This window comes from Pipistrellus kuhlii, unplaced genomic scaffold, assembly GCF_014108245.1.
Source record: "Pipistrellus kuhlii isolate mPipKuh1 unplaced genomic scaffold, mPipKuh1.p scaffold_m20_p_3, whole genome shotgun sequence".
Lineage (NCBI taxonomy): Eukaryota > Metazoa > Chordata > Mammalia > Chiroptera > Vespertilionidae > Pipistrellus > Pipistrellus kuhlii.
In genome coordinates this window covers 16,084,388-16,112,017 of record NW_023425529.1, presented here as the reverse complement: position 1 = coordinate 16,112,017, position 27,630 = coordinate 16,084,388, and the positions used below count along the sequence as shown (strand labels likewise).

Here is a 27,630-nt window from a genome sequence, read left to right as displayed (position 1 = left end):
GATTTGACAGGGCAGGGCTGTTCCATGTGTGTGTGTGTGTGTGTGTGTGTGTGTGTGTGTGTGTGTGTGTGTGTGTATACACATGCACCCACTACAACTAGAGGGCCAAGGACAGTGCTGAAGTGGAGCTGAAAGTGGGGTGCAGTGGGGTGGGCCAGAGGAATAAAAATATAAAGGAAATCAGGGCAGCCAGCATGATAGCCAAAGGTCGGAGGAAAGAGCTGTAGAAGTAAGGGGTGAGGGCTTTTTGGAGCTTTAGAAAAATTACTACCCATAGAGATAGTAACAAAGAGACTAAGGAGAAAAGAATCACTGAGAAGCCTGGGACTGAAAGGGGAAGATAAGAGAGACTGGCAGGGAAGAAGGGAGGGAGGGAGGAAAAGAAGGAGGGAGGAAGGGTAGGTAGAAGGGAGAGACCAGACTCTTCAGGGGACAAGAAGGAGCCAGACTCAGGCTTGCTGCTGATGGGAGTTTATTTGTACTGAACTACAGAGATCCACTGGCTGCCTGAGCTCTCGGTCAGGGCTGCTCTGGCTCTGGCTGTGGCTGTGGCTCCAGCTCTGGCTCCAGCTCCAACTCTGGTTCTTGCTCCAGATCCTCTGTCTTGCTCTGAGCCTGAGGTGGGTGAATCCCATGCTCTAAAGCAGAGAATCTTCTTGGCCGCCACTGTGGGAAGACATGGAGGGTGAGAGAGAGAGAGAAAAGGATGAAGAGAAAGGAATAAGGAGGCTGCTGGGCCCAACTATTCTTTCCCATGTGGTCCCAGGGCCTTTTCTCCGCCCCTTCAAGCCTCCCCTGCATTCTTTTGGCACAGGGGACCCTTGGAGCGCAGAGGCCTGTGAAGAAGGAGTTCGAAAGGCAAGTCCGGGGCCACCTCTGTCACCTGTGCTGAGGAGGAGGTGCCGGACAGCCCTGAGGACTGGGGAGGAGGGAAACCAGTGGCAATGGGAGGGGCGTGCTTGGCTCACCGGTCTTCTCCAAAGGTGGAAGCCAAAGGCTCCAGTCACCAAGAGGAGCAGGAGGAGGATGCCGAGGGCGATGAGGAGAGAGAGGTGGCCTGTTTTCAGGGCTCCCGGGGCTCTGTCGGAGCGCTGGGCGCCTGAGGAGAAAGTGCAGGATTGGGCCTAGAGTCGAGACTGGAAGGACATCCAGCCACACCCTCCAATTTTACAGACACAAACCACGAGACCCAAAGAGTTTAAGGGACTCGTCCTGGATCATTCAACCAATTACTGGCAGAAGAGGGTCAGGACTAGACTAGAGCTGGAAGTCAGGGCCCTCACTGAGGAAGAAAGGGCTGGGAGGGGTGGGGCGGAGGTCTGCAAGAGGGATCACAATGACTGGTCGGGAGCTGGGGACCCCGTGTTGTGGGGTCTCGGACCTGAGCCGGGCAGCTCCGTGACGTAGACCGCCGTTCCGAGAAGCCTCTCCCCCTGGTACACATGGCACCGCCAGGGCTGGGAAAGGAGGCTGGCCTCCTGCACCTCCAGCCAGGGTCCCGGGGACCCCCCCGAAGACTTGTCCTGGGGGCTCCACACAAAGCGCTCCTGTCCTGACGCTGGCGTCACCTCACAAAGAAGCTTCCTCCGGTCGCCAGGTACCCTGGAGGATTTGGGAGTCACTGAAAAACGTGAGGGGGAAGAGATCTGTTGAGTCCCCGGTCCCTTTACTTGACACCATAGGATCAACCCCCAAGTCTCAAACACACTGCACTCCCCTAGGCTCTGATTGGATGAGGCTGAGGGGAGGAGATCAGGGTCATGGCCAAAGTAATCTCATGAAGACAAAGTTCTGGTCAGATCACTGCTTGCTCAAAAAACTTCCCAGGCTCCCTGTTGCCTTCAGGGGACTGTGCAAACTCACACTGGGGCCAGAAGGATCCCATAACAAATATAATTTCAGATTCTTTTACATTCCTGACTCCTCACATGCTCAAACCCTCCATATCTGTTAGGTGAGTTGGCCCCCAATATACCTCCCACTTTTCCTGCTTCCATAATGTGAATCACACACCAGTGCCCCTGCCTTGAGGTGCCCCCCTGGATGGTCTTGCCCACTTCCTGAATGTTTGGAGAACGGTGAATTGACCAACTACCTAGAGACAGAGCATCTCAAAGCTAAACAGGGAGAGAGACAGGGTGAGCAGGAGAAAGACGACGAACAGGAACCTGAAGATTTGGCTACACAGACACTCGAGTGCAGGCCCTGAGTCTGACACTACCCCCGTGTGCGGCTTTGGGATTGTTCCTCCTCTAGAAAGCATGTCGCGTTGAATGGTCATGGGATACCATGGGAAACTGACACAGAACAATGGGCCCTGGAGAAAACCTGAGGTCCAGAGAATTGGCAGGCTTTGGCAACTGACTGGACACGAGGGGAGGAGAAAGCCAGGTTTCAGGGTGAGTGGGATGCAAACGGCAGAAAGGCTACGTCAGCGAGACTTCGCACGAGGAAAAGATGGGATTCAGGGTGGGGCTGCGGTGAGACCAGGAGATCTAGGTAGAATTTCCAGGAAGCATATGGAAATTCAGCATTGGCAGACGGGATGAATTATCATTTGCTGGCATAATCACTTCTTCATTCAACTGTATTCATTAAGTACCTGCTATGTGGTGCTACTATTTAGTGGCCACCGATTAGCACTGCAGACACTGTCAGGTACACCACCATTGGTAATTGACTGAATAACCAACCAACCAACCAACACATTTTAAGGTTTTCTGTTTTTTGTTTTGTTTTAAATGTGTTTGTTTTACGCTGTCTCGAAAGGCCCATGATCAGTAAACATTTGCTGACCGCAGAACTAATGTATTAACTCCTCCCAAATCCAGGCCGCTTCCTGCAGCTTTAACCCAAGCCCTGGCCCCAACGTGGGACAAGGGTCTAGATACAGTCCACCCCTTTTGAACCATTCAAACTTTTGCCACTTCGCCTTCTAACTTCTCAGACCTTCCCTCCCGCCCCACCCTCCCGCCCCCAATTCAGAGCAGGGGATCCCCTTAGAGAAGAGTGGAACATTCATCTAGTGACTCAGGGGAGATTTTTAGTTTCAGTTTTAATATGTGGGGGCGAGAAAAGAGGAGGCCTCGAGGGGCAGCCTCTGGAAACGGTGCCCATGGCCTGGCATCACGAGGTGGCTTTGCCCGTATCCACATCCTTCCCTGCCCAGCTCCCCTGGGGTGGGAGCCACTCCTTCCCGGTGCAGGGCTGACCTGTGATGACTGCCAGAGTGACCTTGGTGATGAGCTGCTGCCCCGGCAGATGGATGCGGCAGGTGTAGGTCCCGGCCTGGGCCGGGTTCACGGCCTCCAGGCGAAGGGTCAAGTTGCCATTGTCTCCAGCCACCAGCAGGTCAGGGCCTCCCCCAGGAGGGGCCCACTTGGCCGTGAGGGAAGACGGGGTGCCTACGCCAGGGGGCAGGGGGCAGGGCAGCTCCACCCGGGAACCCGCTCCTGCGTACAATGTCAGAGGGCCTGGAGGCTCCGGATCTGGAGAGAAAGGGAAACCCAGCGTTAGAGCAGAGAGAGAGGTGGGGGAGGGAGCAGAGGGGCTGGAGCACGGGATCTGAACGGAAGAGAGGCAGGAAAGTAAGGGAGCGAAGGAGGTGGCTGGGCTCTGAGGAGAGCTAAGGGGCAGAACAAGGTGGACGAACCACGGAGGCGCAGAAACCCAGGATGCGAGTGGGCCAGCAGGAAACCGAAGGCCGGCCATTGTGGCTGGGCGGCCAAAGGAGAGTCTACCACGGGAGAAGGCAGCACACAGGGAGAAAGGAAGAAATCGCACAGCGAGGTCCAGAATAAGCAGAGGGGGTGTGCGGCTGCGGAAGACCTTCTTTGGGGACCCACAGGTCAGGGGGAGAGGAGGAGAGGGCAGCAAAGGCCTTGCGCAAGGTCAAGTGCGAAGGCAGACGGGAGGCGTTACCCAGAACAGTGAGGTTGTATGTGCTGGAGACCCTGAAGCCGTCGCTGTAGGTGAGGATGCAGCCCCACAGACCGGAGTCTGCCCCGCTGACTCTGGGCAGGAAGAGGAAGCTCCCCTCTAAGTGGTGATGGGGAGACTTCTGAACAGGGGCTCTGTCTGGGCCCCGGAACCACTGCACAGAGGCCGGGAATTCCGGGCGGCTGAAGGAGCAGTTCAGGACGACCCAATCGGAGGTCCGGAGAGGCCCTGGGGGACTGGCAGTCACTGCGGGAGGATAAAGAAGGTTTAGGGGGTGGATCAGCCCCCACCGCAAACACGTTCCCGACACAAACCAGGCTGGGAGCTCCTGGACCCAGGCACCACGATGGAAACGCCTTTGTCTTCTCCCCTCCGCGCTCCCCGCACCCAGCTCAGCGCCTGGCACCTGGAAGTGCTCAAAATGGATGCCCAGACTTTCCAGCCTCCAAGCGCCCTTGGCTTGGTCTCCCCTTCCACCAGGCCTTCCTTGCCCGAGGCTCCCCACGAAGCCCACCTCCTGAGCCACAGATGTCTGAAATGAATCCCTCTAGCCCGCACCCTCCCTCCAGGCCTCCCCCCTCCCAGGGGTGCCTCCCCTCCTCCACCCTGGCACGCCCACGGTGGGTGGGGGAAGGGGAGTGTAAGGGGTGATATAATCTCTCCAAAGAGCCCTCCTCCCTTTCCCCCCTCGCCCCCCACACACGTGCTTTTCTGGGGGCACCTTCCCCTTCGCCATCTGGCTCCCCACCCTCTTCCGCTACCCGTCTGGGGGCTCGCAGGCAGGGCCCAGGGCGCATCCTTAGAAGCACAGCCCTGGCCCAGCCCTTCCTGCCCAGGGACCGGCGTCTGGAACCCGGCGCCCGGCTCCCGGCCCGCGCCCCTCGCCCCTCGCCCCGCCCCCGCCCCCACCCCCACCTACTGGAGGCCTGGCCCAGGCGCAGACGGAGGCGGCAGGTGACGGGGCGGTCCCGGTCCCGGAGGTACACCGTGGCGTGGTACAGGCCCGCGTCCGTGCGCTGCGCCGGGCGCAGCCAGAGCGAGAAGTCCCCGCGCTGCAGGCGCCGCTCCTCCAGCTGCACGCGGGGCTGCAGGGGCGGCCGCCCGCTGCGCAGGCCCCCGCGCCCCAGCCTCAGCATCGTGTACGGGGCTGCGGGCGGGCTGGCCGCGGGGGGGAGGAGAGAGAGAAAGAGAGAGATGGGGACATGAAAGGGGAAGAAGTCTCCAGAGGGATGCAGTCCCGCCACATTTTGAGGATCAGGAAGCCCACCCAAAGGGCAGGTCTCTCTGGACCATGAACGTCCCGCTATCCGCCCTCGCCCTGGGCCAGCACCACCCCCTGCTGGCAACCGATGGGCTGCCTGGATGAGGAAGGGCCTAGGCTGCAGAGTGGCAGGGGAGGCAGGCCACTGGCTTCAGAGGGACGGACAGCTCCCTCCCGGGAGGGGACCCAGGGATGGCTTGGACCTTGGATTTGGGAATTCTGCTCACCAAGTTTGGGGTGCATACCTATCTGGTTGATGCTGCCAAGTAACCCCTCCTATGCGAAGGCTGAGGTCCTGGAGGGGGGTTGTGAGGCTGCAGGGGAGCTGGGCGGCAGCCCCCTCCTGGGCCCACACCACAGGGACCTCGGTCCCAGGCCCCTGGGCCTCCCCTGGGGAGGAAAAGAGAGAGAGGCCAAGGGGAGGGGCAGTGAGCCAAGTGACTGAGGATCAGAGAAGGAGCCTGAGGAAGACCAGGGGTTCTGCCCTTCCTGCCCGCGGGGAGCCTGATGGGAGGCTTTGGGGCTGAAGGACAGGGCCCCAAGCACGTCATGAGAAGAAAACCACCCAATCGAAGAGCCCTGGCTTCTGTGTAGTCAGTCATCCGGAGACCCCTGCTGACCCCCTCCTGTGGGTCAGGGTCAACCCTCTCACAGCATCACCCCATCTTACCTGGAGCCACCCACAGCCAGGGCAGAAGCACCAAGAGCAGGAACCGGGCTTCCCCCATCTCCCCTTAGGCCCGGGCCAGGAGGGGCCCTCCTGAGGGAAGAGGTCCAGAAGCAGGGACAGACAGCCTGACCAAAGAGGGGTTCTGCAAGGGGTAAGGTGGAGGAAAGGAAGCTCCAGGAAGGGGGACAGGGACAGAGACCTGGAGGGAGAGGGGAGGGACCAGTGACCAGAGGCTGGAATGCAGAGGAAAACTGGCCCGATCAGGCAGCTGGGGGCCGGGGAGGGTAGGGAGAAAAGTTGAGGGGTGGGTGGGGGTGGGGGGCAGTCCCAGGTAATGGGGCAGGGCAGTGGCAGAGAGCAGAGCAGAGGCAAGGTGGCTGACTTGAGCTGGGAGGCTGGTGTGCTGTTTCCAGGGCCCTTGCCCCTGTCCTTCTGCCTTCCCTTCACCTTCCCCACTTCCCCTCTGCGTTGCCCCCCCACACACCCCGGGGCTCACGGTTTCGCTTCGCAGTGGAAAGTCTGAGGGGGCTGATTCCCAGCAGCGTTACCCTCCACCCCTGTGGTGGCTGGCGCTCCCCTTGTTTATTTCCTCAGTTCTGGGTGTCCCCACCGCCTCCTCCCCACCCTCGCCCACCCTCCCGACTGCTCCCTTTCCCAGGACCTTCTGCCCTTCTCTACAAACTGTAAACTGTTTCCCCTGTCAGTCCCAGCAGTCTCACGTTCTTCCTGGCCAGCCCTTTCTGTGGTACTCCTCCCCTCCCTCATTCCTTTGGCCTCCCAGAACTTCCCTCCCTCTCCCACCCAATCGTCCTTGGGAATAAGGAAGACTGGAAGGTTTATCAGACCTTAAAAGATGATAGACCAGGGAAAGGTTTCCTCAAGCCCAAAGAATCGCTATAAAGCTCTCGGTATGGGCGAGGCAGTTTTGGACACTACATACAGCAACTCATGAAACCTAATGTTACCCCCATTGTACAGATGAGGAAACTGAGGCAGGCTCAGAGAGGAACTAATTTGGCAAGGTCAGTTATGGAGTATGAAGCTGTGTCGTCCGGACCTTGGGTGAAGGATGGGTCTTTAGCAAGCTGGTGGTGTTACTAAGTCACACGCACCTGCCCCAGCTCAGACCCCTGCTCCCAATCCAGAGGTTCTCGATTGGCAAGGGTGCTATGGAGAAATGCAGAAATCCTGCTACAGAGATCGAACCCTAGAAAAAACGAAGGCAGAAGTACCGAGACTGCCAGAGGGAAGCCCTTGCTCCCCACCTGTCCCAGCCTGAGGAGCCCAGCAGGGAGTGGTGGAGGGCGGGTGCCAAGAACTAGCAGCCAGCCTGGGCACAGGAGGCCGTGAAGTTCTCCTCCATTTAGCCAGGCACTCTCCCCCTCAGCGCCAGGCAGAGGGGCAGTTCTGTTGCTAGGCGACCCTCACTCCTGGTCCCAGGAAGTGGAGACCCAGGCCTCCAGCCTTCTCCCACTGCAGGGGCGGGACTTCCTGTTTCTGAGGCTGTTTCTTCGCCCGGTTCAGCACAACAAGGCTGGTAGCTTTCCACTGGGCTCAGCAGTGTCTAGACCCGGTGTGGGCTAACAGGGAAGTGCGTGTGCATTGCTGGGGAGGAATTCCCCAAGAATCCAAAATCAGGACAACAGTCAGCTCTCAAAGAAGCCGTGCTCCATGTCCACCCGGAAAGTGCTGACCTTGTCTTCTTGAGTGGTGGATAAGGAGGGCACTTTTTTTTATAGAATGGAAGGGTCCCAACAGAATGTGACATTACCACCCTCCTCCCTGGGCCCTGGGAAAGCAGGAGACAGGTTAAAAACAGAAGCGCGACCATTTCTTTATTAAATTATACAAAAAGGGGAAGGGGGGGGGGGCAGCTGTAGGGCTTGGTCCCAACCCTGGCCCCACCCCAGCCTGGCGCTGTCTGAGAAGGGGATCTGAAGGAGACCCAGGGGTCAGGCAGGGTAGGGATGGGCAGGACAGAAAGGTAAGATGCAGAGGTTCCGAAGGAGAAGCTATCGGAGGAGGAGGGGTGGGTGTGAGGGAGGAAGAGAGAAAGTGGGGAAGGGGGCAATTGGGGACCAGCTGGGGAGCTCAGAGGGAGCAGGTCGGGAGGTGGGACAATGGCAGAGTGAGGATGGGAGGGCAGTGTCTGGAGAGGTGGACACGAGGAGGCTGGGGAGGGAGAGGGGGATAGCTCTGGTGCAGGGCCCAGAGCAAGGAGTCAGGTGAAGAGTGGCTGCACTGAACTGTTCCTGCCCCATCCCCAGGCCGAGGGGCCTCCTTCCCCAGCCCGTTGGCAGGGGGCTCATGCCGATGCCCCATTTTCCGTCTTCTGCCGCTTGGGATCCGCTTCATCCTGTGGGGAGGGAAAGCGCTGGTAAATGGGAGAGGGACTTGCCCCGGTCCCTGCCCTGTTCCAGCACCCGCCCATGCACCACAGGGTTCTGGATCCAAATCCAAAGGGCTCCCAGCCCCTGCTGCATCCCTGACAGCCCCTCAGGCCCCACAACCCAGCCCAAACCTCCTCTTCAGCAGCTCTCTTCAGCGCCGGCCCCTCGTCGTCATCATCTTCTTCTTCCTCATCTGAGGAGCCAGAAATGGGTCATTGGGGAGGCAGGGAGCCCCAGCAGGCCCCAGTGGTCGCCCTCAGCCCTGTGTCAGTTCTTCAAGCCCACCCTCACTCTGCTCCTTGCCCCTCCCCACCTTCCTCTTCCCCTTCATCCTCTTCCTCTCCGTCCTCAGCGGTTTCCTCTTCCTCCTCCTCGGCTCCGTTTTCCTCCTCCTTTGGGGACGAGAAGAGAGAGCTGGTCAAGCTGGCTGCTTGCCTCCCACACCATCACCACCAGCGGCCCGGGGCACTGGGAGGGCCGGAAGGATGGGGCAAGGAGGATGGGAGAAGAAGTCAGAGGAAAGCCAGAACCCAACTTCCTTCACAGGAGGGGGAATGAAATGGTGGGCAGGGGTGGTCCCAACCCCCAACCCTGACCCTTAGCACCTCCACCACTTCTTTCTTTCGCTCTTTCCGGCTCGCCTTCTCCTCCACCTTCTCTTTCTTCTCCTTCAGATCCTGAGAGAGAGAGAGAGAGAGAGAGAGAGAGGTCACCTTTCTCTCACCAGAAACCATCTGCAGCCCCGAAGTCCCGCTAGCTGTGGTTCTCCCTCTGCAGTGAGCTGAGAGGAGAGTGTGAGATAGAAAAGGTAGTCACAGCAGTCTAGAGTCAGAACAGAGGTCGCAGGCTCCGTAAGGCCACCAAGGGCTGAGATCAGACTCTTTCTTCCCCAAGCCTCAGAGACGACGACGAAAAGTGATGAGGAAAGAGAACCAGGTGGCCAAGGGAACTGCTCTCCATCCCCATCAAGTTCTTCCAAACCTCACCGGCTGGAGAGTTCAGCTCAGCAAAGCAGATCCCCTCCATCTGCTCACAGCCCTGATGCTCCACCCCCTCCCACAGCCAGCCCATCTCTGCCTTTTGTCTACCCCTGGGGCCTTTTCCTGGTACTTTCCTGGGCATCCCTCCCAGCTACCAAAGCCTTTGTTTCCCTGTGTGTGTGTCTGTCCCCAGAGTCCTCAGCCTCCTGCCTGGGCAAACACCACAGGAATAGGGAGAGCACTCTTGCCCAATTCCTGACACCCTCTCTCACTTTTTCCCACTCCCTCTTTGGGGGGGAAAGAAGTTCCACCTCCCTGAGGCCTGTGGAGAGTGCCCGATGTGGTAGGAGGGTAGAAATAACCACTTCCAGGGGATGTAGGTCAAGTAGGATAAAAGAAACATGGGAGAATATGGGGCATGGAGAGGAAATGAGACAAGTTCTGTGTCTGGGGTGGGACAGGAATACTGATGGGGAAGGTACCTTAGGACACACGCCCTCTTCTTCACCCCAACATCTAAGCAGGCACACCCTGCCTATTTCTGATGTGGCAGAGGGAGGTGCTCCTGAGAGTCCCCCTTCTCTAGACACACCTACCCTTCCAAGTTTAATTCATCCTCTTCCCACCCCACCCTTGGCAGGCCCTGAACGAGTGCCTCCTTAGGATCAGATCTGGCCTTGGTGTGCAACTCTGTGTATCTGATCCACGTGGATGGAAGTTTTCCGTGTGAGCAGATCACCCCGGGAGGGTGTGTCCTTTCTGGAACTGGACTGGGAAAGGAGGGGGTACGGGCTGGTGTCAATGGTTGGCCTGGAGGGACACTCGATTCCCTCCTCCCTCTCTGGGAAGGGAGAATGCTTGACCCTCTCTCTCACTCCAGCTAGGTTTCTTCAAGTCACTTGGCTGTCCAAGTTTCTTTGCCACACGGTCGGTATGGCATTTTTTCTTTCTTCTTTTTTTTTTTAATTTATTTTTGATGAGCGAGAGAGACATTGATTTGTTGATCCACTTATTTGTGCATTCGCTGGTTGATTCTTGGACGTGTCCCGACCAGGGATCAAACCCACACTACCCACACTGTGGCACGACGCTCTCACCAACGGGGCTACTCGGCCAGGGGCCAGGGCAGTGTGGTACTTCTACTACCTGGTGGATTTGCTCCTCCACCCTGGGCCTGGAGAGCCGGGGCTCAGGCGCGTCTCTGTGTCGCCCTGGCCTGAGTTCCCCATCTGGGCTTACGGGGGGAGGGACAGTACCAGAGACCAAAGTCCGAGGGGCCGGGCCCTCTCCTCTCTGTCCTGTCCCTCTGGTCACTGTCCTTCCATGATCCCCTTTCCAGGAGGGGATGACCCGGGTCTTGTGCTAAGCAGCCCTCTGGCCCATTTAGTCAACCCAGGCACACGCTGACACAGGCTGACACCAGTTCACACACTCGGCTTCAGAGGGGCACCCACGCAACTCAGAGACACATGGCCCGGTGTCTGGGTCTTCTGGCACACTCCGGAGACAGCCGGCATCGGAGCACGGTGGAGTCCCGGGCACTCACAGAGCAGCAACATGGCTGCGGGTCTCCCCAGGCACACATGTAACTGACACAGGCAGTCCCACACACTTGCTGGTTTTCAGACATACAAAGACACCTACTCAATGGAGTCACGTGCCACCACACCTTGCCAGATCTGGCACACAGCCCCTCTCTTCCGCGGCCTTGAACCCCACCGGCCCCCTCCTTTTCACCTCCCAGGCCATCGGGAGGCCTCGGTGACCTCTCCTCAGCCACCCTCCCCTCCCAAGGTCGGGCTCCCAGCCCCCAAGCCCTGGCTGGATTAATTTCCCAAAGCGATGCTCCGCAAGCTCCCTGGAGAAATTAAAGGCTGGAAGAGAGGCAAGGGCAAATGGATGGCCCGGGGAAGAAGGGGGCTGACGAGAGAGCAAGGATGGCTCCGTGCAAGGCGGGATAATGCTGAGCAGAGGCTTTTTCGAAGGCTATGATTTTTAGGGATCAAGATTCTGTAAGTGGGGGGGTGTAGTGGGGGGGGCGTGGGGGGGGGGGAGAAAGGCTGAAAAGGTGCCACGGAGAGGAAAGACAGCTGAAGGCCACAGTGAAGGAAAGGATACAGGCGGAAAGGGCAGAGGGAAATGAGCACATAGAGGCAGCGGCTGTCCAAGGAGAGAGGCCAGCAGCGTTCGGGCCTCGAGGGGAGGGGCGAGCGGAGCAGCCTCCGCGGACAGCCCTGTTTACACAGGAGAGTGTCTCACCACTCAGCCCGGGAAAGGTGAAGTCAGACTGGACATCGGGCGGGGGCCGGGGCCGGGGCCGGGGCGCGGGGAGAGGGGAGAGGGGCAGGCGAAGCGCGCGGCGCCGAGCGCAGACGGGAAGCTGGCCGGGGCCGGGGCCCGGGCGCGCGGGCCGGGCCGGAGCGGGTGGAGACGGCGGCCGGGCCGAGCGGGGCCGGGAGCGGCGCCGGGGCAGCTAGAGGGCGCTGGCGGGCGGCACGCCGGCCCGGGGAGGCAGCGCCAGGCTGGGGCGCGGGGGGCGGGGGAGGGCGGAGAGGGGTCCGCCGGGATCGGCGCCGCCGGGGCAGCGCGGGGCCGTCGGGGGCGGCCGGGGGCGCAGGGCCGCGCGGAGTCCGGGGGGAGGCGGGGCGCGCGCGGGTCCGGGTGGCGGCCGTCCCCGCCCGTGTACCTTGGCGCTCAGCTCGGCCGCTGCCTCCACGCTCTTCTCCGACATGGTGCCGGGGCCGGGGCGGGCGGGGAGCCGGGGTCCCGGGGTCGGGACGGAGGGGCCCTGGACGGCGGGCGGCGGCCGCGGCCGGAACCTGGCGCGGTGGTGGCGGCGGCGGCGGCAGCGGCAGCGGCGGCGGCCGCTCGGCGGGCTGGGGCTCGGGAAGAGGCGGCAGAGGCGCGCGGGGTGGGGCGGGGGTGGGTCCGGAGCGGAGACCCGCAGGGCTGCGGCCGTCCGGAGGGAGGGCGGGGAGGCGGGCGGTGGCGGGCGCGCTCCGGCCGCGGTCGGTCGCTCGCTGGGTCCTCGCCGCCCCCGCACCCGCAGAGCTGCCACCGACCAGCCGCTGCCGCCCCCGGGCAGGGAAACCGCTTATAAAGGCGGCGCTGCCCGACGGGAGGGGCTTCCCAGGGGTGGGGCCGGCGGGAGCGGGGAGGAGGAGAGCGAAGGGAGGAGGATGAAAGCGGAGGCTGGAGAGGTGGGGATAGGAGGATGGAAGCGCGGGGAGGGGGAGCGGGGAGGCGGGAGGCGGGAGGCGGGAGGCGGGAGGCGGGGGGCGGGGGTGGGATGGAGGGCCCGGCGGCCTCGGAGAAAGGCGCGGGGCGCGGAGGTGGGAAGGGGTGGGGTTCCTGCGGGGAGGGACCTGCGGATCTCGACCGTGACGGTGGAGTCAATCTTTTGGGGGCGGGCTGGAGGGATGGCCAGAATCCTAGTGACATTCCCCCCACCAACACCCCCAAATTAAAAAACAAAACAAAACAAAAAATCCTGAGATTTTGCCAAGGGATGGTGTGAGGAGCAGAGGGAAAGCTGGGCAGGTATTTATTTGAGAAACTAAAAGCTTGAAGAGGAAGAGGGTGGGGAACCACTTCCACACCACGCTGGGTTTCCCCTGCCTCGGCCATCGCTCCGCACCCTCTGCGTGGCCTTGAGAGGGTGTGGGGGCAGCAAGGGCAGCTCGCCTCGGTCGGCCCGAGGCTGGCTTTCCTGACCCTTACTGGCTCCTTCCCATCCTGGGAACTGAGGCCCACCAGTTTCCTTTCCTCTCTTCCATCTCACTTCCCTTTCCTTCGCCTGGTCCTTCTGTTCCTCCTTATTCCTCTTCACTCATCTATACCCAGACCCCTCTCTCACAACCATTCACATCGCACCCCTCTCCTATGCTCTGTCACCTCTGTCCTGCTTCTCATTCTGCCCTCTTCTACCCTACCCTGCTACCTGACCTCTTTCCCCTTCCCAGACACCACTGTTCTTGCCTCGTCTGAGTCTGTCTCCCGGCCCTAGATCCTTAGGTTTTCCTCCATTCCCCTCCATGCCCTTATTTTCCCTTTCTTCCCGTTTCTCTTTCCTCCGCTGCCATTTCCCCAGCTTCTCCGCATTCTGTTGGCCTCCGTGGCAAGGGGTCCTGGTCTGGCGGCTCGCCCTGTTCCACACAATCTCAGTCCCTGGTCCTCAGTATCAGTGTCTTTGGGCCATTTTGAGAAGCTTAGGGTTTCAGGAGGGGACAGGAGCTGGGGTTGTGTATGAAAGGTCAGGAATTTTAAATGGAGTGGAAGGTTAGGGTTTGGAAAAAGATATCTTTGGTGTGTGCGCACTCCCATATTTGGTTATCATGACCATTACTCTTTATTTTCTTGGTAAAAAAAAAAAAAAAATACACGCCGATCATCCCTTATTATTCGAGGGCTTAAATTGACCATCTTCCTGTCCGTTTCGCTTCCTGACTCTTTCCATTTCTCAGTCTCCCTCTCCTCAAAAATCTTGGGAGCCCCACCCAGGTTTTTCCTTGCCGAACCCATCTTTCTCTCTGAGATCTTTCCATCTCTCAATCTGTTTCTCTGACTGATTTACTGATGTATTTAGCAATCTCTGACCCTCTCCATCTTCTCTACTCTCTAGTTTCATTTTTCTCTTCTCCCCCTCCTTTCCCCCCCCCTCCGCGCCCCCCTTCTCCCCGGCCTCACTCCCTCCCCGTCTGTCTCTTTCCTCTCCCTCCCACCCTCCTCCTTCCTCTACCCACTCCGCCACCTCCCAGCCCCGCCTGCTGTCTCGGACACCCTGCTGGGCTCTTACCCTGTTGCCCTGGTAACCGCCCCCACTCCGGTCACCTCCACTCCCCTCCCCCCTCCAATCCCCGCCACCAACAACCTCCATCCACCTTCCTCCTATTTTTTCCCGAGAGCCAATAGAAAGCCTGTTGCCAGGTGGAATGCTCATTTGAACCAGCCAATCCAGGAGCCCAGCTGCCTGCCCTGCCTTATATGGGGATTTGAGGAGGGCCACTCCCCCCACACCAGACCCACAGGGGACCAGCCCCTCCACTGCCCTCTCTGCCTGCTCTGGAAAGAGCCTGGGACCCTCTTTCTCACTCTAGTGCAAGGGCCTGGCCTCCCATTCCTCTAGCTGGGACCCCCGGGGTTAGTGTGGGGAGTGAGCGGGGCTGTGGGTTGGGCCTCAGGGCCGGGGGCGGGAATGAGGTGTGATTAAGGAATGGGAGGCGGAGGGAGCCGGGAATTTTGCCCAGGGAGGGGTGTCTGGGAGCGGAGGCAGCTGCAGTGGAAAATTCCAGGGAGATGGAGAGGCAGAGAATGGGAGTCCTGCCCCAGGGCCCAAGGGAGTGCCTTGGGAATCTGAGTTTGGACACTGGGGACCACGGGAAAGAGACCCGGGACGCTGGAGGCCCGGATCTAAATCCCTTCCCGAATGGAAAAAGCATCCTTTAGCCTTCCCTGTCTGGCTGGACAGCAGATTAGTCTCCCGAAGTCTTGGCTTCAAAGTCGAGAAGCTGGAAGGGAGATGGGTGAAGATGGGTTGGTTGGGTTGCTGACAGCCAACCCCCATATCCTCGAGGCTGGGCAGGGACCTAGCATTTGGTCTCTGGGGCCAAACGGTGTTAAATGATGCCAGCATGTTTGCTCCTTTCCAGAGAACTGAGGCCTCGTGGAGGGTTGTCTCTCCCAGAGTTCTGTTGCTCCACAGTCGATTTGAGAATTTTTTCCGCTAGTTGAATGGGGAAACCTGTGCTGTTTACACATTTTCTGAAGGTGGGGAAAAGGCCAGATGAGAACAAGGAAGGAGGCATAAACCCAGGAAGCAGGAGGATTCTGGAAGTTCTGGCCCGACTTCCTAGCAATTGACCTCACTGTGTGTAAGGGGTTCAGTTCTATCTATCTCATTCGTAGGAGAATTCTTCCCCCTCTACAGCTTCCTGTTTGGTTGGCATTTTGTTTTTGTTTTCATTTTCGTTTGCCTATTTATCAGATGGGTTAAGTACTGAGGAAGCTCTAGTTATTCGAGGCATTGGAGGATAGAAACCTGAAGAGCTGGACCTCCCCTCTCCTCACTGTGCCTTTTTGTTTTTTAAAAATATATTTTGTTATTTTCTACAGAGAGGAAAGGAGAAGCATAGAGAGCCAAAAACATTGGTGAGGGATGCTCACGCAACCAAGATACGCGCCCTTGACCGCCATCGAACCTGGGACCCCTCAGTCCCCAGGCCGACGCTGCAGCCACTGAGCCAAACCGGTTAGGTCCCTCACTGTACCTTTTTATCGCCACTCCCAATAACCTCATTTTCTATTCCTCTTTTTCCTTTTTTTTTTTTTTAATTAAAAAAAAAAAAAAAGTCAGTGGGAAGTTGAAATGAGCTACTAGAAAGTGACCTGAACCAACTTAGCTTTTATCCTGGTTTTGAGTTATGTTGCTCCCAGGAGCATTACTTGAAGAAATCATCTTCACGCCCAGCCAGTGGCTCAGTGGTAGAACATCTACCTAGAACCTAGTCAGGGCACATGTTCGGGTTGTAGACTGGACCCCCAGTAGGGAGTGTGCAGAAGGCAGCTGATCGATGATGTTTCTCATCCATGTTTCTATCTTTCTATCCCTCTCCTTCCCTCTTTCTAAAATCAATAAAATAAAATAATTAAAAAGGATACGTAGCCCTAGCCAGTTTGGCTCAGTGGCTGGAGCATCAGCCTGTGGACTGGAGGGTCCTGGCTTTGATTCCAGTCAAGGGCCCAAGCCCGGATTTCAGGCTCAATCCCTAGTGCAGGAAGCAGCTGATCGATTGATTGATTCTCTCTCATTGATGTTTCTATCTCTCTCCCTCTCTGAAATCAATAAAAAACATTAAAAATAAATAACTATATTATTAAAAATAAATGTGGGTACATTTCACATTTCACTTTATAAAGCTATCTTGAGTACTTTTCTTTCCAAGCTAACTCCTGCGTCTGTTCTGGGGCTCAACATCACTTGCTGACTTTTAGGATTTTCAATCAATTGTAAGAATTTTTGTATCTTCAGCACATACTTGCTTATCTGGCCTATAGTAGAAGCTCAAAAATGTTTCTTGAAATGCATCAACTGTCTTTTTACCTAAAATACACACTGTTTAATTTCTCTATATAAAACCCTTTGATAGTCCTAGCCAGTTTGGCTCGGTGGATAGAGCTTCAGACTGTACCTAGGAATTGAAGATTGATTCCTGTACCTCTGTTGCAGACTTTGGCCCTGGACTGGGCTCCTTGGGAGGCAACCAATGGATGTGTCTCACATCAATGTTTCTCTCCGTCTCTCCTCTCCCTTCCACTCTCTCTAAAAATCAATGGAAAAATATCCATTGATTTTAAGGGTTAACAAACAACAATAACAAAAACAAACAAACAAACAAACAAACAAAACTGTTAGATAAAGTCCTGGAGCAAACAGAGACCCTCAAGATCTGGTCCCTTTAAGGGTATAACCTGTGTAACCTCATCTCTCACCACCTTTCCCTCAAATGTTTTGCTTCAGCACCCCCGGCCCCTCTTTTTCTTTTACTCCTGATAGTTCTTCCCAAATGAGGCATACCTCTGTGCCTTTGCATTGATCACATCTTTTTAAAATATATATACATTTTTTATTGATTTTTTACAGAGAGGAAGGGAGAGGGATAGAGAGTTAGAAATATGGATGAGAGAGAGACATTGATCAGCCGCCTCCTGGGGATGTGCCCACAACCAAGATACATGCCCTTGATCAGAATCGAACTTGAGTCCCCTCCAGTCTATAGGCCAACACTCCATCCACTGAGCCAAACCAGTTAGGGCACATCTTTTGCCTGGAATGCTCTCTTAGCTCCATTCCCAAAGTCACTCACTCCCTCTTTTGAACCAGTTTTGTCCATTTTATATATATTTTTCAAAGGGTATAGGGAATCAAATGTATGGTGATGGAAGGGAGATTTGACTTTGGGTGGTGAATAAACAATGCAATATACAGATTATGGTGTATTGTAGAATTGTACACTTGACTAATGTCACCTCAGTAAAATTTTTAAAATAGCCAGGACCGGTTTGGCTCAGTGGATAGAGCGTCGTCCTGCGGACTGAAAGGTCCCGGGTTCGATTCTGGTCAAGGGCATGTACCTTGGTTGTGGGCACATCCCTGGTGGAGGGTGTGCAAGAGGCAGCTGATTGATGATTCTCCCTCATCAATGTTTCTAACTCTCTATCCCTCTCTCTTCCTTTCTGTGAAAAATCAATAAAGTATATTTAAAAAAAATTTTTTTTAAAATAAATCTTTCTATTGCAGACTTCTTCACTGGATAGTAATTATTCTATGTTGGTCAGAGACCCTTCAGTCTGTGGGCCTACACTGAAGGGTTGAGATCTTGGGCAGCGATCATGTCTTGTCTTTATGCCCAGCACCTAGCACTATGCCTGGCACATAGTTGGAGCTCAATAAATATTTTTTGACATGAACTACCAAACAGGTGACACAAAAATGAATCCTTAATGCCATGTTAATCACAAGATGCCCTGCTTCCTTCAGGATGTGTTGTTTTTTTAAAAATATATATATTTTATTGATTTTTTACAGAGAGGAAGAGAAAGGGATACAGAGTTAGAAACATCCATGAGAGAGAATCATCGATCAGCTGCCTCCTGCGCCCCCCTATTGGGGATGTGCCCACAACCGAGGTACATACCCTTTGACTGGAATCGAACCTGGGACCTTTCAGTTGGCAAGCCGACACTCTATCCACTGAGCCAAACCGGTTTCGGCCAGGATGTATTCTTGAAATGATCAAAAAACAACAGGAAGTTCTTAAGACTTAAAACTCCAATGCAATGCAAACCTAACTGGTTTGGCTCAGTGGATAGAGTGTAGGCCCTGGGTTCAACTCTTTTCTAGGACAAGGTCAAGGGCACATACCTTAGTTGCATGCGGTGGGGAGACGGGGGTGAGTAGGAGGCAACCAATGTGTCTCTCTCATATCATGTTTCTCTTTGTCTCTTTCCCTCCCTTCCACTCCCTCTAAAAAAATCAATGGAAAAATATCCTCAGGTGAGGATTAACTAAAAAAATAAATAAAATTATTTTAAAAACCAAAAAATCCAATGCTAATACCAACCATTAAAATTAGCATATCTATCCCTGATGGTCTAACAACTAACAACTCATGGTCCAACTGGGTATGAAATTCACTTATTCCTGTTGTCCACATCTCCTGCTTTAGGTGGCTAGCATATATATATATATATATATATATATATATATATATATATATTTGATTTTTTACAGAGAGGAAGGGAGAGGAATAGAGAGAATCATCGATCAGCTGCCTCTTGTACACCCCCTACTGGGGATGTGCCCGCAACCAAGGTACATGCCCTTGACCAGAATCGAACCTGGGACCCTTCAGTCCATAATCCGATCTCTATCCACTGAGCCAAACTGGTTTCGGCAGGTGGCTAGCTTTTAAAGGTGAGACTGTCCAGGGAGTCACATGGTCAGGATCTTCCAACCAGACACAATTTTAATTTACTATTATCAAATCATTGTCTGTATATATTCAGTACAATGCAGCAAGCAGACCAGTCATTTATTTTTCATCCAGTTGCCCACATCAAAAAACCTTGGGAGTCCTTCTTGAATCCTCTCCCTCACATTGCATCCATCTATCAGCAAATTTCATTAGTTCCATCTTCAAAATATATCTAGAACAGGACACTGCTCATCACCTCCATTTTTTCTAACCTAGTCAAAGCCACCATCATGTCTCATCTGGATTATGACAGCAGCATGTGAAGAGGTCTTTCAATTGCTGGCTGTTGTCCTCCAACAGCCTATCCTCCATATACTAGCCTCATTGATCCTTTTTGTAGGTCTTACAAACTTCCACATGATCTGGCTTCTTTCTTTCTCTGTGACCTTGTCTCTTACTCCTGCTCTTCCACGTCAGCCAGGCACATTGGCTTCTTTGTTGAACACACTAAGCATGCTTCTGCCTCCGGGCCTTTGCACTTACTATTTCGTCTGCCTAGAACATTCTCACCTCGGCTAGCCCTCCTCTTGTGTAGGTCTCTATTTATCATCTTATATGTATTGCTTTCCCTAGTCACTCTAAAAAGCCACCACTGCCTCCCAGTTGTTTGCCTGTTCCTCTGTCCCCCTTCTACCTTGCTTTACTTTTCTCTACTTTACTGCTATATCTCAGAACCAGGAACAGTGCCTGACACACAGTAGGTATTCAACAAATATTTGTTGAGTGGATGTAGATATAAAAACAAACTGAAAAGCCGATTTTTAAAAAATATATATTTTATTGATTTTTCACAGAGAGGAAGAGAGATGGATAGAGAGCTAGAAACATCGATGCGATCAGCCGCCTCCTGCACACCCCCCTACTGAGGATATGCCCGCAACCAAGGTACATGCCCTTGACCGGAATCGAACCCGGGACCCTTCAGTCCACAGGCCGACGCTCTATCCACTGAGCCAAACCAGTCCCGGCTGGAAAGCCGATTTAAAAAAAAAATGCTCCCGAGTCACCTTTCAATCTCACTCTAACCTGGTGTCTGCTGTACAACTCCCTCTTCCTGGGGCACCTTAGTGCTAATTTTCAGGGTTCATCTCCCCCCCCCCTCCCCCCAATGCAAATGCATACACACACACACACACACTCAGTTACACGCACTCATTGGGCCCAGGCAGGAAATCCAGTCTCCCCTACTCCCACTTCATTCCTCATCCTCACTCTATTCCAAATCCAGTGCCCTGGGATTGCTCCAGGTGCATGACGTTGCATCTAAAAAGGCCCCTTTCTGGCCAAGCTCTACTCTCACAGGACTGCCTGACTTTGTTTCTATCAGATAGAGAAGTGAATATAAGAACTATTTTCTCTTCCATCTTTATCTTCCTTGTGTTAAGCCTCACCCTTGGCAGAGTGCACTCTTCCTCATACATCTTACTATCTACAAAAGACACACCAGTGACAGAGGAATTTCTGTTCCTCAGAGTTCATTGGGCAGAGATGGATGGAAGGAAGGAAGGAAGGAAGGAAGGAAGGAAGGAAGGGAGGAAGGAAAGGAATGGATGGTGGGAGGAAATAGAAATGAAGGCAATGGAGGATGATAGACACATTCTGGTTGTGGGGGACAGAAATTCTTTAAAAAAATTATATATATATATATATATATATATATATATATATATTTAATATATATATATATATATATATATATATTATTTTTTTTTACAGAGAAGAAGGGAGAGGGAGTTAGAAACATCAATCAGGCCGAAACCAGTTTGGCTCAGTTGGTAGAGCATCGGCCTGTGATTCCGGTCAAGGGCATGTACCTTGGTTGCGGTCACATCCCCAGTAGGAGGTGTGCAAGAGGCAGCTGATTGATGATTCTCTCTCATCGATGTTTCCAACTCTCTATCTCTCTTCCTCTCTGTAAAAAATCAATAATATATATATATATATATATATATATACTCAATAAAATACATTAAAAAAAAAGAAATATCAATCAGCTGAAACATCGATCAGCTGCCTCTTGTACACACACACACACACACACACACACACACGCACCCTGGGGATGTGCCCAAAACCAAGGCATATGCCCTTGACTGGAACCAAACCCGGGATCCTTCAGTCCCCAGGCCGATGCTTTATCCACTGAACCAAGCCAGTCAGGACAAAAAATTCTTGTAAAATTACATCCCTTCAATTCTTGGAGTAGATGGCTGCCTTAATGGTATGTCTCTGGGAACACTGAAAATGAGCTCTCGTGTCTCCTCCTTCATCCCCATCTGTTCAAGGATTTCTGTTAACCTGAGACAAAACTCAGGTTTGGAGCTTTCTCTCATAGTTAGAAGCTAAATTGTAATTTGTAAACAGCATTTGGGATCTGCTCCAGGGGCACTTGCATGGTGAGATGTCAAGAGATAGAGCACCTGGAAGATAAATGTAAAATATTTTACTAAGTCTCTTCCCCAGAAATATCAATGAAAACAAATTTTCTTTTATTGTCTTTGTCTTTCTTTGGCTTTGTTAGTCAGCCTGCTTCTAAATTATGTCTCTGTACCCTCTGTCTTCACTATTGTTTTTTCCTCTTTAATGATGATCAAACCCAAAGAAACCTGAGAAGCCCTGCCCCCAGTACCTTTCTCTCCTTCCCCCCCCCTCCCCCCAGTCACCATGGACCCTTCCTCTTCCTCCCCCAGGGAAATATTGGGAACAAGTCTTTCTGGTTGTCAGGCTCCACACAGCACTCAGATGGCTGGCAGCCAGAGTAAAGAACCAGGGAGAGCTAGAATTTGGATAAATCTGGTTTAAAGTCCACCCTAGACGGTCCAAATTCCCTGGCACCCAGGGGGATGGGCCTTTCTCTCCGGTTAGGCCAGATTTTATGCAAGACGTTTACTATGTCAAAGTTATCAGTCTTTGGCCTCGGAGTCAGGTCTCCAGAGTCTGCTTCCAGCTCCACCCCAGGGTGATTCTGGTGCATGAAGCTTCTCCCAATCTTCAGACCCTTGACCTAGCTACCTGACGAGAGGCAGGATCAGGGCAGGGCTGGGAGCTCTTGAGGACACAGGGATTAGGGAGCAGGAAGGGAAGGCTGGTACTAAGCTACATGATTTCGGAACTAGGGCTTTTCCCCAGTCAGACCCTCACGGTAGGGTGCAGGGAGCGGGTGAGGCACCTCGCCAGATCCAGTTCCCCAGGGGCGGTGGTTCCAGCCTGACCGAAGGGCGCCACCTGGCGGCCGAGTCCCCCACACACACACACCTGGACCCTGCCCCGCCCGAGCGCTCCGAGCCCCCGCCGGCTGGACGGGGCGGTGCTGTCACCGCCTCCGGCGTCACGCAGCGGCCACGCCTCCTCCCGAACTGGCCCCGGCGCTTCCCCTGCGGAATCGCCGCCTTTCCTGCCTTCGGGGCTGGACGCTTCTCCGGCAGAAAGCCGGCTCCAGGCTCCCCCGGGGCCTGCCCCGTCTGGTCCTCTAACGGGGAGCGTGCCCCCCATCTAACGCCCCCCATGGGCATCTGCCCCTTGTCCGCTTCCTTCGCCTGAGCGAACGTGCCGCCCCGCCTAGCCCCATCCTTCGCGAGTCATGCATCCTCTGCTCCCCCCAAACCCTGGGAGCAGAGGATGCATGACTCGCGGAGCAGAACCCGGCAGCAGACCCCGAGCCCCGGTTGCCAATCAGCTCCATCACCCTTTGTCCCCAGAGGACCCCGCGCCCAGCCCCCCGCGCCTTGCCCCTTCCCCTCCCCTCCCCCCGGGAGCGGCCCGGGCCTCCTCCCCACGCCGCCGGCGGGCGGGGCTCCGCGGGCCGCCCCGGGGTGGGCGTCCCCGCCGTGACGTCACTTCCGCCCGGGCCTGGCCGGGCTCGGGTTCCGTGGGCCGCGGGAGGCTCGGAGGCGGCAGCAGCTGCGGGAGGCGGCGGCGCGGGAGGCCAAGGAGGAGCTCGAACCCGGACGGATCGTGCGCCCGGCGCCGCCAGCCCCGACCCTGCAGCGCACGGGAGGCCAGACCGGCCGGATGGGCCGCTGAGCCCGAGGCGGGGACCGGTGAGGCTGGGGGTGCGGGGCTGCAGGGGCTGCGAGCCTGGGACGCGGGGAGGGGAGAGCGGAGGGCCCGCCTCTCCGGCTTTGCTTTGCCCGGTGGGGAGCCCGGGCCAGGCGGGGACCCTCTGACAGTTCGGCGGGGACTGTGGGGCCTGCCGGGGGCGGCGGGGCAGCGGCTGGGTGGGAGGAGGGGGCGGGGTGGTTGGGGGTCACCGTGGGGCGCAGGGCCGGCACTTGGCATTCGCATCCGGAACTGTGTCGTCAGGGGAGGGGGTATGGCTCTGGCCCGGGCTTTGGGGAGAGGATGGCTGTGAGTGGGAGAGGCAGAAAACTGAGAGGCTTGGAAATTTTCCATGGCCCTCCTTGCGAGAGGTTTGAAGAGCTCTTCTCTCCCCGGAGGGTGGTGGTGGTAACACCTGGAGGAAGGTCTCACTGGCGTTTGGGGTGGGAGGTCAGCTACAGCATTGGGAAGGGACAGTGAGTGCGGCGGGAGTCCCTACACCGAGCTGCTGTGCAAAGCCCGGCTGCCTCCAACTATCTCATCTTTACAGTGTGGAGCCCCCTGGAGCTAAAATCAGGATGTTCCGCTTCATGAGGGATGGGGAGCCTGAGGATCCCATGTTCCTGATGTGAGTATTCCCTCCCCCTCATGCTCTAGGGACTCATCCCACTCCACTTCTGGTGTCTGAGGAGTTCCTACAGACCCTGGGTTCCCACTGTGTGTGCTGGCTGGATGCTGAGCTCCAGCCCCAACTTGGAGGGAAGCAGGCATCTGTGCCATGTTCCCGAGGACCCGTTTCTTTGGGGGGTGGGAGGTGGTTGACTGCTTGGCCCCTCTGCCATCCATACTGGATTCTCACTCTACAGGGACCCCTTTGCTATTCACCATCAGCATATGAACCGAATGTTGTCGGGCGGCTTTGGGTACAGCCCCTTCCTCAGCATTACAGATGGCAACGTGCCAGGGACCAGGCCAGCTGGCCGCAGGGTGCAGGTAATGGTGCTGCGGGGGGGGTACCTGAGACCCTAAGAAAGGTCGGAGGGTGGTTAGTAAAGTCGGGTGGCTTCATGGACATGTTTGGGATGATTTTTCTGGCACGACAGCCAGTTTAGCAACGTAGCAAAGGGGGAAGGAGTCTGGAGGAAGGGGTAGCGATACCCTTTTGAGGGGAGGATGGGAAACAAGCTGAGGCCATGGGCTAGGTGTGGGATCGCGGTGAGACAGGCTGTGGTCGCTTACGTCTGTTCTCTCTGTGTTCCTGTAGGCTGGGGCTGTCTCTCCCTTTGGGATGCTGGGAATGGTGAGTTCTTATCTCGTTGTGTCCTTCCACCTCAGATACACTCTATTCACTTAGATATTACTTCCCAATGTGCCTCTCTAGAGTAGCCTTATGGGTAATCGTAGAAACTTTGTAGTGTTCTCAAAGCTCTGGGCCTGCTGTGTGCTATAAGTTTGAGATAAAGACGCTAATATGGACTTGTGTCCTTGTAGGAGCCATACTCATTAGGAAAATGTACTTGTCTAGAAAAGTTTGTCCCTCCAAGGAGGGAGGTGGGGGTGAAGGGCCCACTAGACATGGCTTTTCGAAGATTATCTGTACAAATTCATGCCCACCACCTTTTAAGGTAAGAGTCCATTGATTTCGGCATCTGTAGGGCAGGCAGGAAAAGGGAAATTGGGTCAGAACAGCCGTAGAGGCTGAGGAGGAGGGCTGCGGTATACAGGGAGAGAAACAGGTTCGTGAAGAATGACAAAGGGCGGCTGCTAGGCGTGAGGGAGGAAGAGAACGGGATGGGGGGGTCTCTGAGCTCATTCTGCTCTCCGTCTCTCTGCAGTCGGGTGGCTTCATGGACATGTTTGGGATGATGAACGACATGATCGGAAACATGGTGAGACTCCTGTTTCATCCCCTGGCACCACCTTGAGCCCTCAGAGGAGTGGGGAAGAGTGATAGAGAAGGGGTCACGCTGGGTAAAGAAACTGAACCCGGAGAGCATGGGTTCCGGCGTCTGCTCTCATGCCAAGCAGCAGCAGCAGCAGCAGCAGCACTCTCATGAAATATGCAGTTAAGGCTCAATCTAGTACAATCCTTCTTTTTTACTTATTTTAAAAATATGTTCATATTGATTTTAGAGAGAGAGGAAGGGAGAGGGAAAGAGAGAGAGAGACATCAGTTGGCTGCCTCCACATCTCCACACTGAGGATCAAGCCTGCAACCTGGGTATGTGTCCTTCCTGGGAATCCAACTGGCGACCTCTTGGTTCATGGGTCAATGCTCAACCATTGAGCCACCCTGGCCAGGCATTTGGGGGTAATGATGAGTCCTGACATTTTTGTTTGTTTATTTTTTTATTAAGATATTATATGTGTACATACCTTACCAACCCTCCCCCCCCCCCATTCCCAAACATGCCCTTCCTCCCCATAGTTTTCCCTCCATCTGACATTTTCTTATTTTCACATTTTGTGAGGAAGATAGGAGCAAGAACAGGCAGCCGAAGGGTGGGAGCCTGTCTCCAGAGCTCCTCCCCTTCAGCCCTCCTGGACCCTTTCCTTCTCAGGAACACATGACTGCTGGAGGCAACTGCCAGACCTTCTCCTCCTCCACCGTCATCTCCTACTCCAACATGGGCGACGGCGCCCCCAAGGTCTACCAGGAGACGTCGGAGATGCGCTCGGCGCCGGGCGGGGTGAGTCGACAGCTTTTCCTCTGAGAAGGCGGGATTTGAGTGGCAGCCCCAGAAACCCTGCCTTCTTTTTCCAAGATTGAGTTGTGGGTGGTTTGTCTGGCCTGGGCTTTGGAAGGGGCAGCTGAATGTGCCGTGTTCTGCCTCCTCCCAGATCCGGGAGACGCGGAGGACTGTGCGGGACTCGGACAGCGGACTAGAGCAGATGTCCATCGGACATCACATCCGAGATCGGGCTCACATCCTCCAGCGCTCCCGAAACCACCGCACAGGGGACCAGGAAGAGCGGCAGGACTACATCAACCTGGATGAAAGTGAGCCTTCCTTGCTGCTCACCGCCCTTCCAGCTTCTCTGCCAGTAGCCCCTAGTCCAGTTTCTGTGAACTAGGAGATACCAGCTCTTTCTCCCTACATCCATAGATATTTTTTTTTTGGGCAAAAGATAGTGAGCCCCATATTTCTTTTATTTATTTGTTTTAACATTTTTATTGATCTCAGAGAGGACAGGAGAGAGAGAATGATAGAAATGTCAATGATGAGAGAGAATCATCCATCGGCTGCCTCCTACATGCTTCCCATTGGGGAGCGAGCCTGCAGCGCAGGCATGTGCCCTGACTGGGAATCGAACCGTGACCTCCTGGTTCATAGGTTGATGCTCAGCCACTGAGTCACACCTGCCGGGTGATGGTGAGCCCTATATTCTTACCTCACTTGGAGCCTTGTCAGCTTTGGGGCTGAGTCAGGTCACCAGGGTGGGGCAGACTCTGTCACCTCAGTGAGAGGTTGATAGTAATCTACCCTCTCCATCTGGAACCATTTTTTTTTCCTCTTTTTTTTTAAAATCAAAAAATATTTATCAAATACTTATTGTGTGCTTGGGACTCTGCTCCTTAAGTAAATAATTATCCCATTCCTGACTTCCTTCTCCAGGGATCATGCCTTAGGCCTGCTAGTGGCTTCTAGGAACCACATTGAACCAAAAATTGCTAAATAAACTTGCCCTCCCCCACACATCCCCATACCCCTTCTCTCAGCCTTCACGGCAGTGTCAGTGCTAGAAGCCTGTGGCGCACCCTTGCACCTCCCTCCGGAAGCCAGGCGGTGCACCGATGGTGTCTGGTCTCTCCAGGTGAGGCCGCAGCATTCGATGATGAATGGCGGAGAGAGACGTCCCGGTTCCGGCAGCAGCGCCCTCTGGAATTTCGAAGGCATGAGGCTTCAGGGGGCGGAGGCCGAAGGACCGAGGGGCCTCCCCGCCTGGCCATACAGGCCCCTGAGGACTCCCCCTCCCGACAGTCCCGCCGCTATGACTGGTGAGGGCCCTGGGCCCTCAGCCTCTCTTGTAAGTATCTGAGGGGGCGGAATTGTACGATGCCAAGCACAGGAGGGAGGTTGGGAGTGTACCTATGCACATTGGAGGCACAAACAGTCCAGGTGCCTAGCAAATACTGCCTTTGATAGAAGTTTTAGTTGCTACAGAAAGAACTCTCGCCCGAGTAGGAATTAAACCCCAACTCCTGGCTTTTATCATTTGTCTTCTTTCTGACTTGTACTCCTCTCTCTCCCCCTCTAGGTACAGGCTGAGAGGCTGACAAGTCATCCCCCGATATAACTTCGTCCTCTCCAACTCCCGCTCCCACTTTAATATTAAATTAACAGGCAAACTGGCCCCCCGCTCTCCCTGGAGTCTCAGGGAGAACCGTTCACTGCCCCCTTTATCTACATCTTCCTCCTTTAATTCCCTTCCCACCGTGACTCCGCATCTCCTGTATCCACTAACTTGATTTTTCATTTTGCTGCTCCATCTTTGAACCTCCTCACCTTCCCCATTCGACCCCTGCCATACATTGAAGGCTTTTGGGGGGAGCTCTGGGTTTAGGGGCCTCCTCCTTCCCTCAGCTACCTTGGACCTTTGCCCACCTCCTTCTCAGATCCCCTGCTGCAGGGGTCCTAGTCCTCCTTCAGTGCTGTGTGTGGAGAGAGAGGTCTGGTCCTCAGTCCTTCTTCCTTCCCACCTCCTTCACATCACAAAAATCTCCCCTGTGTCCTCTACCTTTATTTTTTGTTTGTGCAACTTGTAACTAGGTGTTTAAGGAATAAAGGAGAATGGGGAAAAAAAACACACCAAGTGG

The 27,630-nt window shown here is 55.0% G+C and overlaps 3 protein-coding genes across 5 annotated transcripts; 1 reads left to right on the top strand and 2 right to left on the bottom strand.

Moving 5' to 3' along the window:
- Nucleotides 1–455: 455 nt before the first annotated feature.
- LAG3 (lymphocyte activating 3) lies at nucleotides 456–6,052 on the bottom strand. Its single transcript, XM_036456783.2, has 8 exons — nucleotides 5,871–6,052; nucleotides 5,446–5,590; nucleotides 4,859–5,097; nucleotides 3,922–4,185; nucleotides 3,213–3,488; nucleotides 1,382–1,621; nucleotides 969–1,099; nucleotides 456–666 (listed from the first exon to the last, which is right to left on the bottom strand). The coding sequence occupies exons 1-8, from the start codon at nucleotides 5,926–5,928 to the stop codon at nucleotides 520–522; spliced, it is 1,500 nt and encodes a 499-aa protein (XP_036312676.1). The 5' UTR covers nucleotides 5,929–6,052; the 3' UTR covers nucleotides 456–519.
- Nucleotides 6,053–7,679: 1,627 nt separating this feature from the next.
- On the bottom strand, nucleotides 7,680–12,421 carry PTMS (parathymosin). Of its 3 annotated transcripts, none has more exons than XM_036456784.2 (5): nucleotides 11,927–12,421; nucleotides 8,866–8,937; nucleotides 8,574–8,652; nucleotides 8,392–8,453; nucleotides 7,680–8,226 (listed from the first exon to the last, which is right to left on the bottom strand). In XM_036456784.2, exons 1-5 carry the CDS (start codon nucleotides 11,969–11,971, stop codon nucleotides 8,176–8,178), a joined length of 309 nt encoding a protein of 102 aa, XP_036312677.1. In that variant the 5' UTR covers nucleotides 11,972–12,421; the 3' UTR covers nucleotides 7,680–8,175. The 3 variants fall into 3 exon arrangements, with proteins under 3 accessions (XP_036312677.1, XP_045443658.1, XP_036312678.1); XM_045587702.1 differs by having other exon boundaries at nucleotides 7,680–8,244; nucleotides 11,927–12,333; XM_036456785.2 differs by lacking the exons at nucleotides 7,680–8,226; nucleotides 8,392–8,453 and having other exon boundaries at nucleotides 8,594–8,756; nucleotides 8,834–8,937; nucleotides 11,927–12,109.
- Nucleotides 12,422–22,606: 10,185 nt separating this feature from the next.
- MLF2 (myeloid leukemia factor 2) lies at nucleotides 22,607–27,618 on the top strand. Its single transcript, XM_036458781.2, has 9 exons — nucleotides 22,607–22,813; nucleotides 23,362–23,439; nucleotides 23,678–23,804; nucleotides 24,076–24,111; nucleotides 24,647–24,700; nucleotides 25,373–25,501; nucleotides 25,653–25,812; nucleotides 26,628–26,840; nucleotides 27,072–27,618. Exons 2-8 carry the CDS (start codon nucleotides 23,390–23,392, stop codon nucleotides 26,813–26,815), a joined length of 744 nt encoding a protein of 247 aa, XP_036314674.1. The 5' UTR covers nucleotides 22,607–22,813; nucleotides 23,362–23,389; the 3' UTR covers nucleotides 26,816–26,840; nucleotides 27,072–27,618.
- Nucleotides 27,619–27,630: the final 12 nt, after the last annotated feature.